This window comes from Perca fluviatilis, chromosome 3, assembly GCF_010015445.1.
Source record: "Perca fluviatilis chromosome 3, GENO_Pfluv_1.0, whole genome shotgun sequence".
NCBI classification, from domain to species: domain Eukaryota; kingdom Metazoa; phylum Chordata; class Actinopteri; order Perciformes; family Percidae; genus Perca; species Perca fluviatilis.
The window spans coordinates 33,856,027-33,871,557 of record NC_053114.1 but is presented as its reverse complement, the minus strand read 5'-3'; the positions used below and the strand labels follow the sequence as shown (position 1 = coordinate 33,871,557).

At 42.6% G+C, this 15,531-nt stretch overlaps 1 protein-coding gene across 2 annotated transcripts; it reads left to right on the top strand.

Moving 5' to 3' along the window:
- Window positions 1-4,297: 4,297 nt before the first annotated feature.
- Window positions 4,298-14,472, top strand: onecut1 (one cut homeobox 1). 2 transcript variants are annotated; one of them, XM_039795881.1, is made up of 2 exons: window positions 4,298-5,765; window positions 10,102-14,472. In XM_039795881.1, exons 1-2 carry the CDS (start codon window positions 4,709-4,711, stop codon window positions 10,389-10,391), a joined length of 1,347 nt encoding a protein of 448 aa, XP_039651815.1. In that variant the 5' UTR covers window positions 4,298-4,708; the 3' UTR covers window positions 10,392-14,472. The 2 variants fall into 2 exon arrangements, with proteins under 2 accessions (XP_039651815.1, XP_039651814.1); XM_039795880.1 differs by having other exon boundaries at window positions 4,298-5,780.
- The last annotated feature ends 1,059 nt before the right edge of the window (window positions 14,473-15,531 follow it).

The following is a 15,531-nucleotide window of genomic DNA, read 5'->3' as shown; positions in this document are numbered from 1 at the left end:
CCCTCTCGTCGTTGTAAGATGGAAGAAATTTTCATTTAATTTGACACAATGTTGGAAAAAAAGAAACCCTAATTATCATTCGAGAGGATAGTCCTTTCTAAATAAGGACATATTCATACAGGGAGGTAATGATTCGCAGTTTGTATTGCTTTAAAGAAATATGTATCCCACATCTTAGAGAACATAGTGTAGAAATTGTTCTTTCGTCAGTTACCATAGTAGTGATTTATTTAGCCAGAGCCAATTATTCTTGTAAATTCACAAAATGTCATATATTTACAAAGGCAAGTTACTTTTATAGTAATCATGATCATTTATTTTGCTAAAACGGTAAAAAAAAAAAAAATAGAACTGAGACTGAGACTTATTATTATTAGATTGCATAGCCTACATTTCAAAATAAAGCATCAAACTACATTTCTAGCAATCTCAGGAGAAATTTGGAAGAAGCTTTTTTAATTTCTCCAAACTGATTATTGATGTTTACAAGTCTACCGTCTGTTTGAGTAAGAAGTCATATTTGAAGTGCGTATTTAGAGCATCACGGTGGGGCTGGTTTGGCTATCGTTAACACAGTTTTGTTGTCATAATTGGAGTCTCACTAAAGTTACAGGGAGTAATTGGGCGGCATATGGACACCTTAATGTAAAGTGATGCCTTATTAATTTCACATGAGCGCACGAATCAGAGCAAGTGACGCGGAATAACGCGAGGGAAGAGGCAGTTGATTTGCCCCTGAGCAAGGCAGCAGGTCCGGCATCTGCTGCTCGGCCATGATGGCATTTATATTAATTAGGAAAACATCAACAAAAAAAAAAAAAAAAGAAAAAGAAAAAGAAGGAAATTCCTTAATCAAGGAGATCATTTAAGTGGTTTTATTATTATAACTCTGAGGTTTATTTGTTACTGGTTACTGTTTGGTCACGTTACTCACATGTTTTCACTTGTAAACCTAAATCAGTTCCACTTAAATGTTTAGAGAGAACATGATCCTTCTTTAGCTCTTAATGTGATCTTGACTTGCCGCCTGCTAACTGGTTGTCAGTGAGGACGAGATGATGATTTTTATTTTTTTTTATTTATGTGGCTTATTTTTTAGTCTACTGTTTCAGCTTCAGAACAAAGTAAAATACGTAATAGTACTAATGATAAGAATACTAATTTAATTTGAATAAGTGTGTAATGAGTTTTTCTTTAAGATATGACTCGGTTGCTAATTTAAATTAAATAATCGCCTAACATTAAATAACAATGTATAACACATATAAACGCCAAAAATGCCACAGAGGCTTATGTATAAAAAAAAAAGTATATTTTCAGGTTTGTTTATTCTAACAAATCAAAGACCGTAGCCTGAGTTCCTCCAGGAATTATAATGTTATTCAGTATTGATTGGCGCGGTGTGGTGTGTTTTCAAGGCCTATACTTTAAATATGCTGTAAAGGCCAGCCACAAACACTGCAATGCACATTTTTAGAAAAGAGCGCAGATAAGTATAATCTTAAATATTTGAACGTTTAACATATTAGTATTTTCCACTAACATTCTTGATTTGGGGGGAGGATTTGAGCGGGGTAAAAAAAAATCATAAAAATAGATTTGCTTAAAAGGTGAAGCAATAAATGAATGTATGGGTTGAAAACGACGAAACAAGAGCAATGTGATTTATTTTTCAAAAGGCTAATTCAGTTTCTCTATGCATGCGCCCTCGTATTATATTGGTTCATCCGCCATAAATGACCATATAGGCCAAACTCAAGTAGCCTCATTTATAAAAGTTTAGTTTCACCAGATGCCATTTAGCAGTGCCTTATTTCCAAACAAGCTGTAATTTTCATTTGAACATTTATAACGCTTGCAACGCTGTGTCACTTTGCAGAGCTGTCGAAATATTGATCCACGGTCCTCTCTGCGAGGCATTATATTCTTTCTGCTCGGAAATGCTGCTGTGGGCTTCACGGGAACGATGCCCCTGATTAGTAATCAGTGTGAGACCTGTAAGTAATTGACACAGTGCCTTCAGGTGCCCATTGCTTGGCCTCCCTTTGCTCTGGCACAGCCTTTTCTTCTATCTATTTTTTTCCAAACTCGTCTGCATAGCCACATCCGCACATGTATGGATCTGTAAGGCACTAGGCTACTTGTTGGTCCGTGCCTCTGCTTCCCTTTTTATTAATTGAATTTAATCCCGCTTGAAATATATCTTCTTTCAGAAGTGCTCAGAAAACCATGTCCCTTATATTCTCTGCAAAGCAAATGTCACCGGCTCGTAAGGCCAGGTATATCTCGGCACAATGGCCATAGAGAGCCAACACACATAAACACACAGCTCAGGTCGTGCAGACATGGCAGGAGTCTATCGATCCCAAAGAGAATGTGTAGATGAGGTTTGCTGCCATTTAAGGCCAAACCTTGGACGTTCTGTCTTTCTACATCTTGTAACTGTCTCTGTGCGGATGTGCAGCTAAATAAAAACAGAATAAATTGTCCTACACTTGAAAAATAAAATAGGCCCAATAATTAGAGTCATTTAACTGTATAGAATAAGGTCAAACTGTAGGCTATATAGAATATAAAAATCGGATTAAATTCAAATCGAATTAAAGTGCAGATATAGGAGCTTGATAGGCTACCTGATATAAAATGAATATGCAATATTCCCAGTGTTTTTGTTTCGCTGTTGCCTGCCTCTAAAGTCTATTATGTCCACAGGGCTACACGGTTGGACAGCCACACTTCGAGGAATTAGTGTCCTTTTGTCTCGACACACGTCACACACACGCCGTTGACATTGACTTCACATCAGAGACAGTTTAACTTCTTCTCTTTTTTTTCTTTTCTTTTATTTAACTCGTTCAACCGAGGGCTGGGTCTATTGTGGGGACCCTGGCAGATGCGGGGCCCCTAGCAGGTCTAGGACAGGGAAAAGTCTGAAAGGTTAATCTGTCCCCCCGCAGATGTTGGCTTTGGGAGTCTTGAAGCGTCACCTTTGACATGTCCCTCATTCAGCGGGGGGTCCAGCAGGACACTGACCGCTGCAAGCTGTCACCTCGGCCGACTGAGGACGCCCTGCGCTACCGCTCTATTAGGCTAAACGGTCCCTGACATGTAAGCAGGGGGCCGGCTTTTATCAGGCTGCATGTTTGGGGAGTTTGACACTCGTGCATCGTGCACTACAACAACCCGGGGATAACAGTCATGTTATGTGTCAGCATGTCATTTCCTCCACGGCCTTGGATTTTCTAGAGAAGCTGTGAGTGCGTCTGTGAGCGTTTGTGTGAATTTGTATTATTTGGAAGTTGTCTGTCGACAAAAATAAATGTTCTCTTATTTCATTAAATAACATGTCGGTGTTTTATTTGGAAAGTCACTGTGTATACAGGCAAGTGTTGTAAATTAAATGGTTCTCAAAGTTAAATTGAATGTGCATATGTCCATCTCCAAATAGGACAAGCGTGCGCGCATGCACACACACACACACACACACACACACACACACACACACGTACACACATACTGCTGGGCTTGGTTCGTTAAGCCTAATGGTTGAACAATAGACACATCTGCTCATTTTTTTTCCACCAAAAAAGAAGGTACTACAGTCTTCTTCGTTTGGTTAAACCGCCACATATTTGGCAGGTGTGTGGGGGTGGGGTGGCGCAGCTGAAGTAGCCTGAAAGAATGGATCTAGGCTATGTGATGTGGCCTCATACATAGGATATATAACTGTGTTGGCAGCCTTCGGCTGCTAATTAAAATCATAATGCTTTGTTGTAATTTTTGAAGCTTTTTTTCTGTTTTCTTGAGAAAAATGAAGTGTGTTTTCACTGGAGGTTTGGAGCTTTTGAAACCCAGACCTCACTAGTTAAAAATCAACTCCAAATGAACCCGGAAGTTTACTTCATTTGCACTTAATAATTTAAGGAGGACTGAAGATAAAGCCTCATTATAACCCTAATAAATTAAACATTTTCTAAATAACAATTGGCAATCACACATTAGGTGCTGCATCCAGTCAATTTCTATGGGTCGATTCTTTGAGGATTTTATTAGAGATCCGTCTCTTTGCATTTTTTTACATTTCAGTAAATGCTGGATATGGGTTATTGGGGAGAATAGCCTTAGCAGGTGGTTTGATACCTCCCTTCCTTAAAAGGTAGCTGACGTCAGAGCAATGGGGCGGTGTGTGTACGAGTGTGTTTGAGAGGGGGCGGCCTCTAGCTCACCCAGTGAGAGCGTGCGCCCTATGTGAGAAAGAGAGAGAGAGAGAGAGAGAGTATGGGAGGAGATGGGTGTTCACAGTGCGCATGTGTAGACAGTGATCTGTGCTGCGGTGGAAGAGGGGCTGGAGACACACAACTATAGAGATGGCGCGGCACCCGACCGGAGCGCAAGGACAGCTGGTTGGCGGTGGGGGGGCTTGAATTATAAAAGGGAATTAAAAATAAAATAATAATTTTAAAAAAACAACAACAAAAATATCAAGGAAAAAAAGGATTCGGAGAAGGAGTTTTCATTCTGCAAAACAGCGTCAGAGGTAGGAGAATATTTGTGAATATAAGGACAAGAGAGCAAAGGAGGCTGCTGCAAGAAGAAGAAAAAAAAAAGCAACAAAAGAAAATTGAACTTTACTGGACGTGAGGACTTCTGGACGCCAGCTAACTGCGGTAAATCAGATAGATGGTTTGTCCAGAGCGCTGCCCGGATCATGAACGCACAGCTGTCGATGGAGAATATTGGCGACATGCACGGAGTGAGCCATGAGTCCGTGGCCGGTCACGGGGAGCTGCTGAGTGGCCACAGTCCGCATGCCCGTCCGAGCCCCCGGGGTCTAAGCCACCGCGCTATGGGCATGGCAACCCTCCTGGACAGCGGAGACTATCACCACGGACACCACGGACACCTGCATCCAGCCATCAGCATGTGTGAAGCCCCCCCAGGCATGAGTGCAAGCAGCACTTACACCACCCTAACCCCCCTGCAGCCCTTACCCCCCATCTCCACCGTGTCCGACAAGTTTCCTCCCCATCATCACCACCACCACCACCACCATCCCCATCATCCTCACCATCATCCCCACCAGAGGATCCCCGGAAATGTCAGCGGCAGCTTCACGTTAATGCGAGAGGACCGGAGTCTGGCGCCTATGAACAGTCTGTATCCCGCATATCATCACAAAGATCCCTGCATGGGCCAGAGCCTCTCCCCGTTGTCTGGTTCCGGTCTGGCCAGCATACACACGTCCCAGGCCGGCATCCCTCCCTACGCTCACCCCGGTGCCGCCATGCCTGGTGAGAAGATGCTCACCCCCAGCGGGTTTGAGGCTCACCACCCGGCCATGCTCGGTAGACACACGGAGCAGCACATGAGCTCCTCAGCGGGCATGGTACAAATCAACGGCCTCCACCACCACCCGCACGCACACCTTGGCGCGCAGGGGCACGGCCAGGGGCTAGGGAACAGCCGGGAGCAGGCCTCCGGGCCCGGGCAGCAAGGGGGAGAGGGTGGTGTTTCTGGGGGCCAGATGGAGGAGGTGAATACCAAAGAGGTGGCGCAAAGGATCACCACGGAGCTGAAGCGCTACAGCATCCCTCAGGCCATCTTTGCCCAGCGGGTCCTGTGCAGGTCCCAGGGGACCCTGTCCGACCTGCTGAGAAACCCCAAACCCTGGTCCAAGCTCAAATCCGGTAGAGAGACCTTCCGCCGCATGTGGAAATGGCTGCAGGAGCCTGAGTTCCAACGCATGAGTGCGCTCAGGCTCGCAGGTGAGCGAAGCCTCGGTAAAGCCCCCTTTTAGTTTTCATCTTTTGAATGTGTTGCTGAGAGAAACAGACGCTCAAACAGGGGCGTTAATTCAGCACAGGGGACCATTAGACCCGAATGCTACCTTATATTAAGCAGTGGGTGAAGTGGGCTGGGGACAAAAGCTGAGTTTTCATTACAGAGAGAGAAAACTAAACATTTTCCAGCAATCTAAGTGTAATGTAAAATCCCATGAGGGTAGCATTCAGGACAAACGTTCCTCTAGGCTGATAGTTCTTTATCAAATTAACATATAGCTATAACATCATGTCTCCACTTGTCTCCAGAAATTAAGGCCTTTATAGGCTAATAAAAGATCCTGGAAGTCAAATGGTTTTAGATGCAAGCAGAAGTAGGCCATGCGTCTGGGTTTGGTGAATCGACGACCCTGGTTTCTTTAGATAAGGCCACCGAATTGGTAGGAGAGCTCTGCTGGATAGTGTGTTAAACAATAGGCTTAATGAAGTCGCTAAAGTTGAAAAGTGCTTCACCAAGCTGATGCTCCCAACATGAGTGGCCTGATATCAATACGCATCCCTTTTCTGTCTCTACACTGATTTTTTGGGTTGTGTGAAACAAGTGCTCATGTCATTTTACCTCAAAATATCGACCGCTGGACTGTGTGCGTAAGCTGATCCTTCGCCCAGAAATCGTTAGGAATGTGTTTATTTTGGTGTAGATGCAACTGATCAGCCTTTTTGGTGTTGCCCTTGGTGTAAACAGAGAAAGAGAAAAGTGTGTGTGCACGTGTTCTTTAGAGTGTAAACTAAATTTAAATGTCAAGTTAAGCTTTTTGCCGTTACTTTGTTAGAATTATAGGCCTTCCTTGCAGAATACAAAACAGTTAAGTAGAATAGAGAGAACATGCGTTTATGTTTTATTCGTAAACTAACTCTGACTTGACTGAGGTTTCTCTAATTAACTGATAGACCTCTGTATTAATTTGTCCCTGAGGTACGCACAAGTCAATTAGGGCGCGCATGGAGTCCCAAATCGCCTGTGCGCGTTCACAGAAACCCAATGGATTTTTTTTTAACGTTTATAAGCCTAATCAATGACCTACAAATAGACATTTAAGCTTTAAGCTTTTTGAAAAGTGAGGCTGCAGCCATATGGAAAGTGAGTGCATGCTCGTGTGTGTGTGTGTGTGTGTGTGTGTGTGTGTGTGTGTGTGTGTGTGTGTGTGTGTGTGTGTGTGTGTGTGTGTGTGTGTGTGTGTGTGTGTGTGTGTGTGTGTGTGTGTGTGTGTGTGTGTGTTGAAAATTAGATTTTATCACTGACTTTTGCAAATGGGAAAACAGGCCCATTCAACTTTTGAAAGCTGGTTTTGTATTTGATCACCATTGATAATTAGTGTGATCAGCCTAAAATTGAAACGGAAAATCTGTATCTATAAGGATTTATTATGGTTTTAATGTTTTTAAAGGAAGGAAATTCATACTGGCTGTTCTGGGAAACTGAATGCCCGCTTCAGGCTTGCTTCAGTTGTTCATTATTTTTCCCTTTTTATCTGTCCTTAAGCATGTCACGTCCTGTCTCGGTATATCTCAACTTCTTATAAGAAAAAACATAAATAAAAATGGCAAAGCCCATCTTGAGCAAAAACCCCAAATAAAAAACTGTAGGTTTTTGTTTGAAAAACGACACACACAAAAAAAGGTAGGGAGAAAAGAAATCGTTTACAGTTAAAAACGAAATTAATTTCGAGAGAATTGGCTGAGCGACATTGTATTGATCCGTTCGTCTCTAGGTGAACTAGATATGTGATCGTGATCTGAAATAGATGTGATATCTACTTATTGATTTTAGGCTTCTGAAATTAATCTAGAGCCTTCACTCCCGTTCCCACGTATTCAATTACCCATCTGATTTTGCTTGAATAGAATAGAATATAGAATAGAAGAGGTTTGTAAATAGGCAGATTTGGCACAGGACAGAATTCATGATATTAGAACTTAGAGATCAATCTGGTGTTGTAAGTAAGAATAGTTAGAGGGTTGAATATTTGCAGTATTTGCTGCACAGAGGTCTGTTTGTTGTTCTCCCGGGCTCTATGTGAGATTATGAAATTCAGGACTATCGTCACACCGTGTCTGTAGGCCCAGTGTGTGCAGTTATCTGTGTGTTTGTAATGATTAGCCGGGAGCAGTGTGTGTGTGTGTGTGTGTGTGTGTGTGTGTGTGTGTGTGTGTGTGTGTGTGTGTGTGTGTGTGTGTGTGTGTGTGTGTGTGTGTGATTAGTGTGATAACGAGGCCGCTGTTATGTCCCCCTGGTCCTGGGAAAGCTACCTCTCTGCCCGGGCCTCCTGTGCCGGGGCAGGGCCGCTCTGTGCTGGCTCCTGCTGTCTGAGTGGCCTTCACTGCTGCTGATTTATAGCAGCCCTTACACGAGGAGCTCCGGCTCTCTGTTAATATTTACCAGCACTGGAGACACCGGGCTACTTAAACTCACAATTTTACTCCAGTTTATGGTCATGCGGGTAGGTCGCGCCACTGTACTTTACCACACACTTGAATGTGTGTGTGTGTGTGTGTGTGTGTGTGTGTGTGTGTGTGTGTGTGTGTGTGTGTGTGTGTGTGTGTGTGTGTGTGTGTGTGTGTGTGTGTGTGTGTGTGTGTGTGTGTGTGTTCTAAAATGAGGTTACACTGGGATAGGCAAAATCAGCTTCAACTGGACTGACGTGTTTATTTTGATCTCTCTTTCTTATGAAGCTTAAGTATACTGTTTGCGCTTACCTTACACGTGGCATTATTTGGAAGACAATAACATTGCTTAGATATCAAAACTAAAGAGCAAAACTATTATACAACCAGTAACTCGAAGTAATAAGCCACTTTATTACAAATGCCCAGTGTAATATTGAATTGTTGGTCGTTTTTATAGTGCAGTGATACAATTAAAATAATTATTTTGGCAATTCGTCTATACATGTTGTTCGAAAATCTGTATTTAATTGGTTTATTTAATCGGTTTCTTTTGTACCATTACTGCGATTTGAGGTTTTCTATAACAAATGTTTTTATTCACCTGGTGCATTTTGCGAAGGTGTTCAGCACTGGTTTAGGAATTGCTTTGTGGTTAGAATATACCATTCATTCATTTCCCCCAGTGAGTCCATGTTGGGCCTTGCTCCAGCAGCCCACGTCTGCCCCCTCCTGGTCTCAGCTCACCGATGAATCTCAATTTGGATGGCTGCAGGGCTTCAAAAGAAAAAAACTGAAATGAAATACCAACGATATCAGTTGAAGGGATGTTTGATTTGCTGTCAAACGGATTCCCACGTTCTTCTTTTCAATATTAGATGATCTGTATAGTTTTTTGTCAACAGCTGCAGCCTAGTGCCTAGCGGCCCGTTGTTTTCAGCACCGCGGACAGCACCCGTTGTTCCCCGGCTGACAGGCTTCCTGTCTGTCTGTCTGCTCTCCTCCAGACCTGGTTCACTGACAACATGCGGAAGGGTTTAATTCCGCTATTATTTCGCATGCACCAGATACAATCTTTTAAGGGGTGCTCCTACACAGAAAAAAAGGTCTTATAACTTTTGTACTCATTTTTGAGTCAAATATGAATCTGACAACACTTTTTCTGCCACAATATTAGAGTACTGTGAAACCTAAAACTGTCTAATCCATTGTATAGCTGGTTTTACAAATGAACACAAGTTAAACCAGAGAGGAGGCCCATTCATCATCATTCAAACCAGCTGTTGCGATTTTTGATGGGGTTGTAGAGATGCATAATACATTAAAAGATTGTTTCCCATTTGGTTCTTCAGGACACAATGACAATTTAAAAACAATACTGCTATCATTTAAACATTAGGCTACTTTTACTGCTGATATTTTTGGTGGATTGTTTCTTTGTTTCAAGGACATTACTTGAAACAATTGTTATATTAGCAATATAATATAGGCATATGTTGTGGTCTCAAAGTAAAAATGAATGTTGATATAAGCATCAAAAGCTTAACCTGTTTTGGGCCTTCATCTAAACAATCTAATTTCAAGTTAGTTTGGGTTAAAAATGGATTGGAAAATATCTGATATTGGTATTGACTTTAAACAGTCATATCAGTGTATCCCCTGTTAGGATGAAAACAAACGTCTATGTTAAGCTGGTATGGTGGAGAACCACTGAGATAATTCATGGGTCAGTCAATGGATTTATTCAGGACCTTTTTTTTAATCCAAGGTTGAGGTGTGATGGAGAGAGGATTGTCATGAAGTATCAAGTATATTCTGCCCTTTCTCACAAACCCACTCTCTCCTTCTGTCTGTCTCTTTCCTGAATCCTCCACAGCATGTAAGCGCAAGGAACAGGACCACGGCAGAAGCGAGCGGGGGAGTGTGTCTAAGAAGCCCCGGCTGGTGTTCACAGATGTGCAGCGGCGGACGCTCCACGCCATCTTCAAGGAGAACAAGCGTCCATCCAAAGAGCTACAGATCACCATCGCCCAGCAGCTGGGCCTCGAGCTGGCCACGGTCAGCAACTTCTTTATGAACGCACGTCGCCGGAGCCTAGATAAGTGGGTGGACGATGGCTCCGGTCACCCAGCCAACTCTGGCCCCAACGCCTGCACCAAAGCCTGAAGAAAGACTGATTTGACCAACTCATGGACTGACTCAACCTCGGTGGAAAAGCTTTAAAACTTAAGAGAAACAAAGAGAAACTTAAAAAGACCTTGAAGCAACGTTTTGCCCTTAAACCTGTACTATATTGATATTTATAGTATCCAAAGATGAAAAAACAAACCAAAGACTTCTTGTTTGACCTGCTTTGAAATGTTTGTTTCAGCAACACATTTACGTGTAACATACTGCAAAAAGACTATAGTTTTACCCCCCTTCACACACACACTCACTGTCACTGGTCTCTAGCTTTACTACACCCCACACCTCCCCACCCAGTATCAAGCTATCATTCACCATCCTTATCTTTAATCTGATTGGTTGGTTTTAATGATGGGTCCCTAAATGGAGGTTTAATCAGCCTATTGGCAGTCTGTTTTGCAGCTGTCCACACCCTTGAAAAACAGCCAGAATGTGGAGCTCCGGTGGGATTGGCCAATCAACTTTAAAGACAAAAAAATCCTACAGGAGCGACTGGATTGTTGTGAAACCTTGTTTGAAACGGTGGCCGTGGACTGTCTGACTATCTGTCTGTCTGTCCAGCTCTCTGTCTTTCTATCAAGCATTCCAGACAGACGGGGAGATGCCCATGCGTAGACTGCTAACCCAAAACCAAATATCCCAACCCTGAACCAAACCAAAAACCCCAACCCTCAACCCACATGGTAGTGCTTTCTTCCAACATGCTGAAGCGTTGAATAATTTAAACAAGAGAAACCAAAGCCTTCCACACCCTGAAGCCTCTCATGCAGTTTAGAAATAAATCCACTTCAGAACCTGATATGAAGTAATTTGACCAAAGAGTATTTTTTGTAGCTGATAATCCTAAGACTGTTTGTACCTCATTTCCTCCCTTACCTCCTGAGACAGACTGTTAGTTAGGCGTCACAAAGAAGAGAATGTCACAGCTTTTGTTCCATACTACATTTTGTGTCATATGTTCCTTGCAAGTGGAAATATTATATGACACGACCCTGAAAATTAACTATTAACATTTGCCTTATAAGATGCCTTTTTGAATCAAACTAAATGTTCCAGTTAGGCCTATAGCTTCACAGAGTCTGGACAATGTTCCTGCAAATGCTCATTGTGAAGATGAATCATTACAGAAACATCCTTTCCTGTAATTCTGTTTAGATAATTCCTCCAGATCTCGTTCAAGTTCATGTGTTCAAATACCAGCAGCTGGCAAACAAAGACTAATCCATTCAGTCGTGTGTTTTCTATGCAAAGGTGAAAACAAAAGCTGGCTCTCATGCTGTATGTCCATGACACAGTGAGAGAGACAGACAGCCTCTGATGGGTGTTTTTTTTAGGACATACTGTGTCACCACTCTAATAATAAGCATCAGCGTCCCCGTGTGCTTCATGCGTATTTGATTTTATCTCCTCATCAAAGATGTTGGGTGGAGGGGATGATATCAATGTTCAAATCACTTTCAGGCGCTCGCACAGCAATGTCACCTCGTCACCTGAATACAGAAGCACCCCACCCTGCCTGTTGCCAATACCCAGAGCACCCAACCCCACCCCTCCCATCCTGCTCTCCCGGTAAGCTATGCATTTCAGCACTAGGAGGAAAGCACTACACAGAGCTGGCCCAGGGCAGCCTATCATTAAATATATTGAGCTGGCCCCTTGCCGTCATCCTCCTCATGGCCAGGGTTAGCAGCTCTACATTCATCAGAACAAGCGCTGAAGGAGAGGCGAGAGGGAGCTGCTTCTTCACCTCTGAAAGAAAAAAACAAAAAGAAGACAAGAAACAAAAATGTGTCAAGACCTGCTGGTGTTTTATAGTGTGAACCAAAGATGCTACCTCACTCAAGTTCCATACGTGATTTCTATCACTTTGATGATACCAAAGATAACCAAAGATTTTTTGTCATTGCACGGCCTCTATGAGTGGTGTTAAAAGATGTTGTATGTCTCCCCTTCCCCCGCCTCCTCTCTTTCTCTCTCTCTCTCTCTCTCTCTCTCTCTCTCTCTCTCTCTCTCTCTCTCTCTTCCTTTTTTGTCCCCTTTCTCCCCCTCCCACCTGCACTCAACCCATGCACCCCTGCTTTGTGTGCTCTTGCTTCATCTGTGCTCTGATTACAGCTCCATAGATAGTCATGCTGATGTAGCTATAGGCAGATATGCTGATCTAGCCATAGATACACACAAGCGGCCATGTAGGTGCCCGCGGGGTACAGAGGACTCGCTAGCCATGTGATCAGTCTTTCTTTTTGCTTGGTAGCAGTACCAAAGTACAAAATGTAAAAGCTGACATTGTGGCTACATAAAAAATATGATTATAACATGATTCATTTCAAAACAACCTATGTGAATGTGACGGAGTACCCCGCTGGAGTGTCTTTTTTTGCAGCTTTTTTTCTACTCCTCCCTCTTAGTGTGTATCTATAGGTTGAGATTATTGATCCACCAAATAGGTCAGACGTCTTTGCATGATAATAGGCAGACAAGCTGACATAGCCATGGGGAGAATTGTTGACTCAACTATAGGCAGACATGTTCCTGAAAGTAGAAGCAGACGTGTTGCAATCTTTCTAAAACTCCCAGGACGAGTGCCTTGCTTGAACCAAAGTGTTATACCGCTGTTGACCTCTCACCTTTGACTCTGTGAATACCTCAGCCTGTAGAAGGGCCACTACTGAAGAAACAAGGAAAAGTTTTTTTTTTTAATCACACCGTGGTGCTTTCGCCAGCGCAACCATGCAATGAAAACATACCAAAGGAATTTCTCTTGTCCACTTCTACAGATTAAACCAAAGGTCTTTGTTTTCTCCTCTCCCCTGCCCCCTTTTACCCCTCCATCCCTCCTTCCCCTAACCTTCCATGTCTCTCTGCTGTGTGTAGGAAGGTTCAGCACTCTGGCCGTGCATGTCTTTACCAATGTCTCTGAATACCTCATAGTAATAATTCCTTTGAGTTCTGCATTGAGACGTCTATCTGTGAGTAAGGCAGAACTTTACTCGTGTGGTAACTGTTATTGTTACTTCAAAAAGCTGTATGATTATCTATTTTGAAGTTGTTGTTTTTTTTTTGGCAGAAGTGCTCTGTTTCAAGTCACGGAGGACAAGTTTCAGGGTTGATGTTTGAAACTTAAGGGATGGAGGGAGAAACGTATTTTTTATCAGACATAGGGTTATGCCAATATTATGATGGTAGACTATTGCTTTTACAGGGTAAAACCAACTGCTGTGATATTGTGTTCATATTTTCCATTTTCTCTACTTCCGTGTTGTGATTTTAATTTAATTGCATTTTTGTAATGGTTAACCACTGCTTTAATTTATGCATTTGTAGAAACTCTAGATTTGTATATAGTAGGTTTTTGAAAAACAAACAAACAAAAAAGACAGTCTTATGTTACAGCCTTATTTCCCATGCTTAGATATAAAAAGGAGTAGTTTGTATTCTTCTTCAGCTAAATCCTAGCCGGCATTTCAATGTGTTTTAAACACTGCCAGAAACCCAGACAGTTGATTTGCCAATGCAGACAAAGTTATACAGGAGCTACTTTGTTGAACAGCTGGCAAAAAGCAGTGTGTACGTGTATGTGTTTTTAATATTCTTTTGACTTTTTAAAAAAAAAACGGTTATTTTATGGGTATTACTGCACATCCAAAGATTTTTAAAACAAACCAAAAATTGGGAAAAAAAAATATGTATAACGTTGAAAAGCACTGGTATTTGTGAGGTAGACTTGTTGAGTTTTGATTTGCCATTCGCACGGGTATAGAATGTAGAAGGCGTAGAGCTATGTAGACAAGCTTACTCTACCATGTTGGGAATCTCCTGTTCAATGTACAATCTGAAGCATTTGAAACGAGGGCTGCAAGTCCTGCTCACTTTGCTGTCTCATGCACAGAGTGAGGTGGAGTGGAGGCTGGGCAGCCGGTCTGCCAGGGGCTGTGCCACGGAGCTGGGTCTGTTTTTATTGCTGTGGCACTGCCGCCTCGCTCCATCTAGTATATGTTCTTTTGGTACGTACTCGTGTAATGACTATGAGCAAAGTCTAATAAAACTGCAAAGAATCTTACCAAGGAATCAGTGTGTGAGTGTGTATGGGGACGATCACCTGCTCATTTCTTTTTCTGCCTGTGGATGAGGGCGAGTGTGTGCAACTCAAATGCCAAGTGCTGCTGAGGTATGCAAGTTTTGTTTGTGTGCTCATTTGCTTGTGTTTCTTTACTGTGTGTTTGTCCATTGTTAAAATCGGTACGTACTGCTGGTGTGTATGCATATGTGTGGCTGATTGGTGCATATCCCAACAGTAAGTTTGACTCCCTTGGGTTGTCAGAGGCCTTACTGTTAGTACTGCTTCCTCTCTGTCATGCAGACAGCACGGTATCAGCATGTTAAGCAGTCACCGAATGGAAAATGGGAGCGTTTCTTTAGCAAAGTACAGGTGCTAACAGTTATATACATAACAGTTATAAAGGCCTGTGTTAAAGAGGGAATGGATGATGCAGTGTGGTTCTTTTTCCCCCCCATTTACACATGTTCTGTTATTTATTTTATCCATAAGGAGTTCCTATATGATTGGTAGCTTGGCTACAAGTCTCATAACAATACTGCGGCGCCTAAGACAATCATCTGGATCTCTTACGCTGGGGAACTAGTTTCTCACCCACAGAGGGGTGTCCTCCAGCTATTCATATACAAAGATGCTTGAAGGGTTTTGATAAACAAGCATATTTGTTGTCATAGACATTTAGAAATAGATTACAGTAGTAGTTCATCTTGCACTTGCATTTCCAAATGAAATCTCATTGCTCTCTTCAGCCTTGTGCTCTTGTCGACTTTAAGCTCTTTCTTTTGACCTTCTCAACTCACAATGCTTCTTCAGTGTGTGTGTGTGTGTGTGTGTGTGTGTGTGTGTGTGTGTGTGTGTGTGTGTGTGGGCGTGTGCGTGCATGTGCGTGCGTGTGTGTGTGTGTGTGTGTGTTCCAGAGAGGCAATACTGTCAGTGTTACTCTCAGATGTATAACTCCATGTCTCATGACTTGATTTGTCATTGCTGTTTCCCAGGCTTTGCTACTGCTTTCTCAGTGCCGTGCAATATCATCTGTTGTGATTGCTAAGCAAATGAAAAAAG

Coding starts and splice junctions, on each gene's coding strand:
- onecut1 (XM_039795880.1), top strand. CDS start 4,709: ATGAACGCACAGCTGTCGATGGAGAATATTGGCGACATGCACGGAGTG. Junction 5,781..10,101: donor CGCAGGTGAGCGAAGCCTCG/GTAAAGCCCCCT, acceptor AATCCTCCACAG/CATGTAAGCGCAAGGAACAG.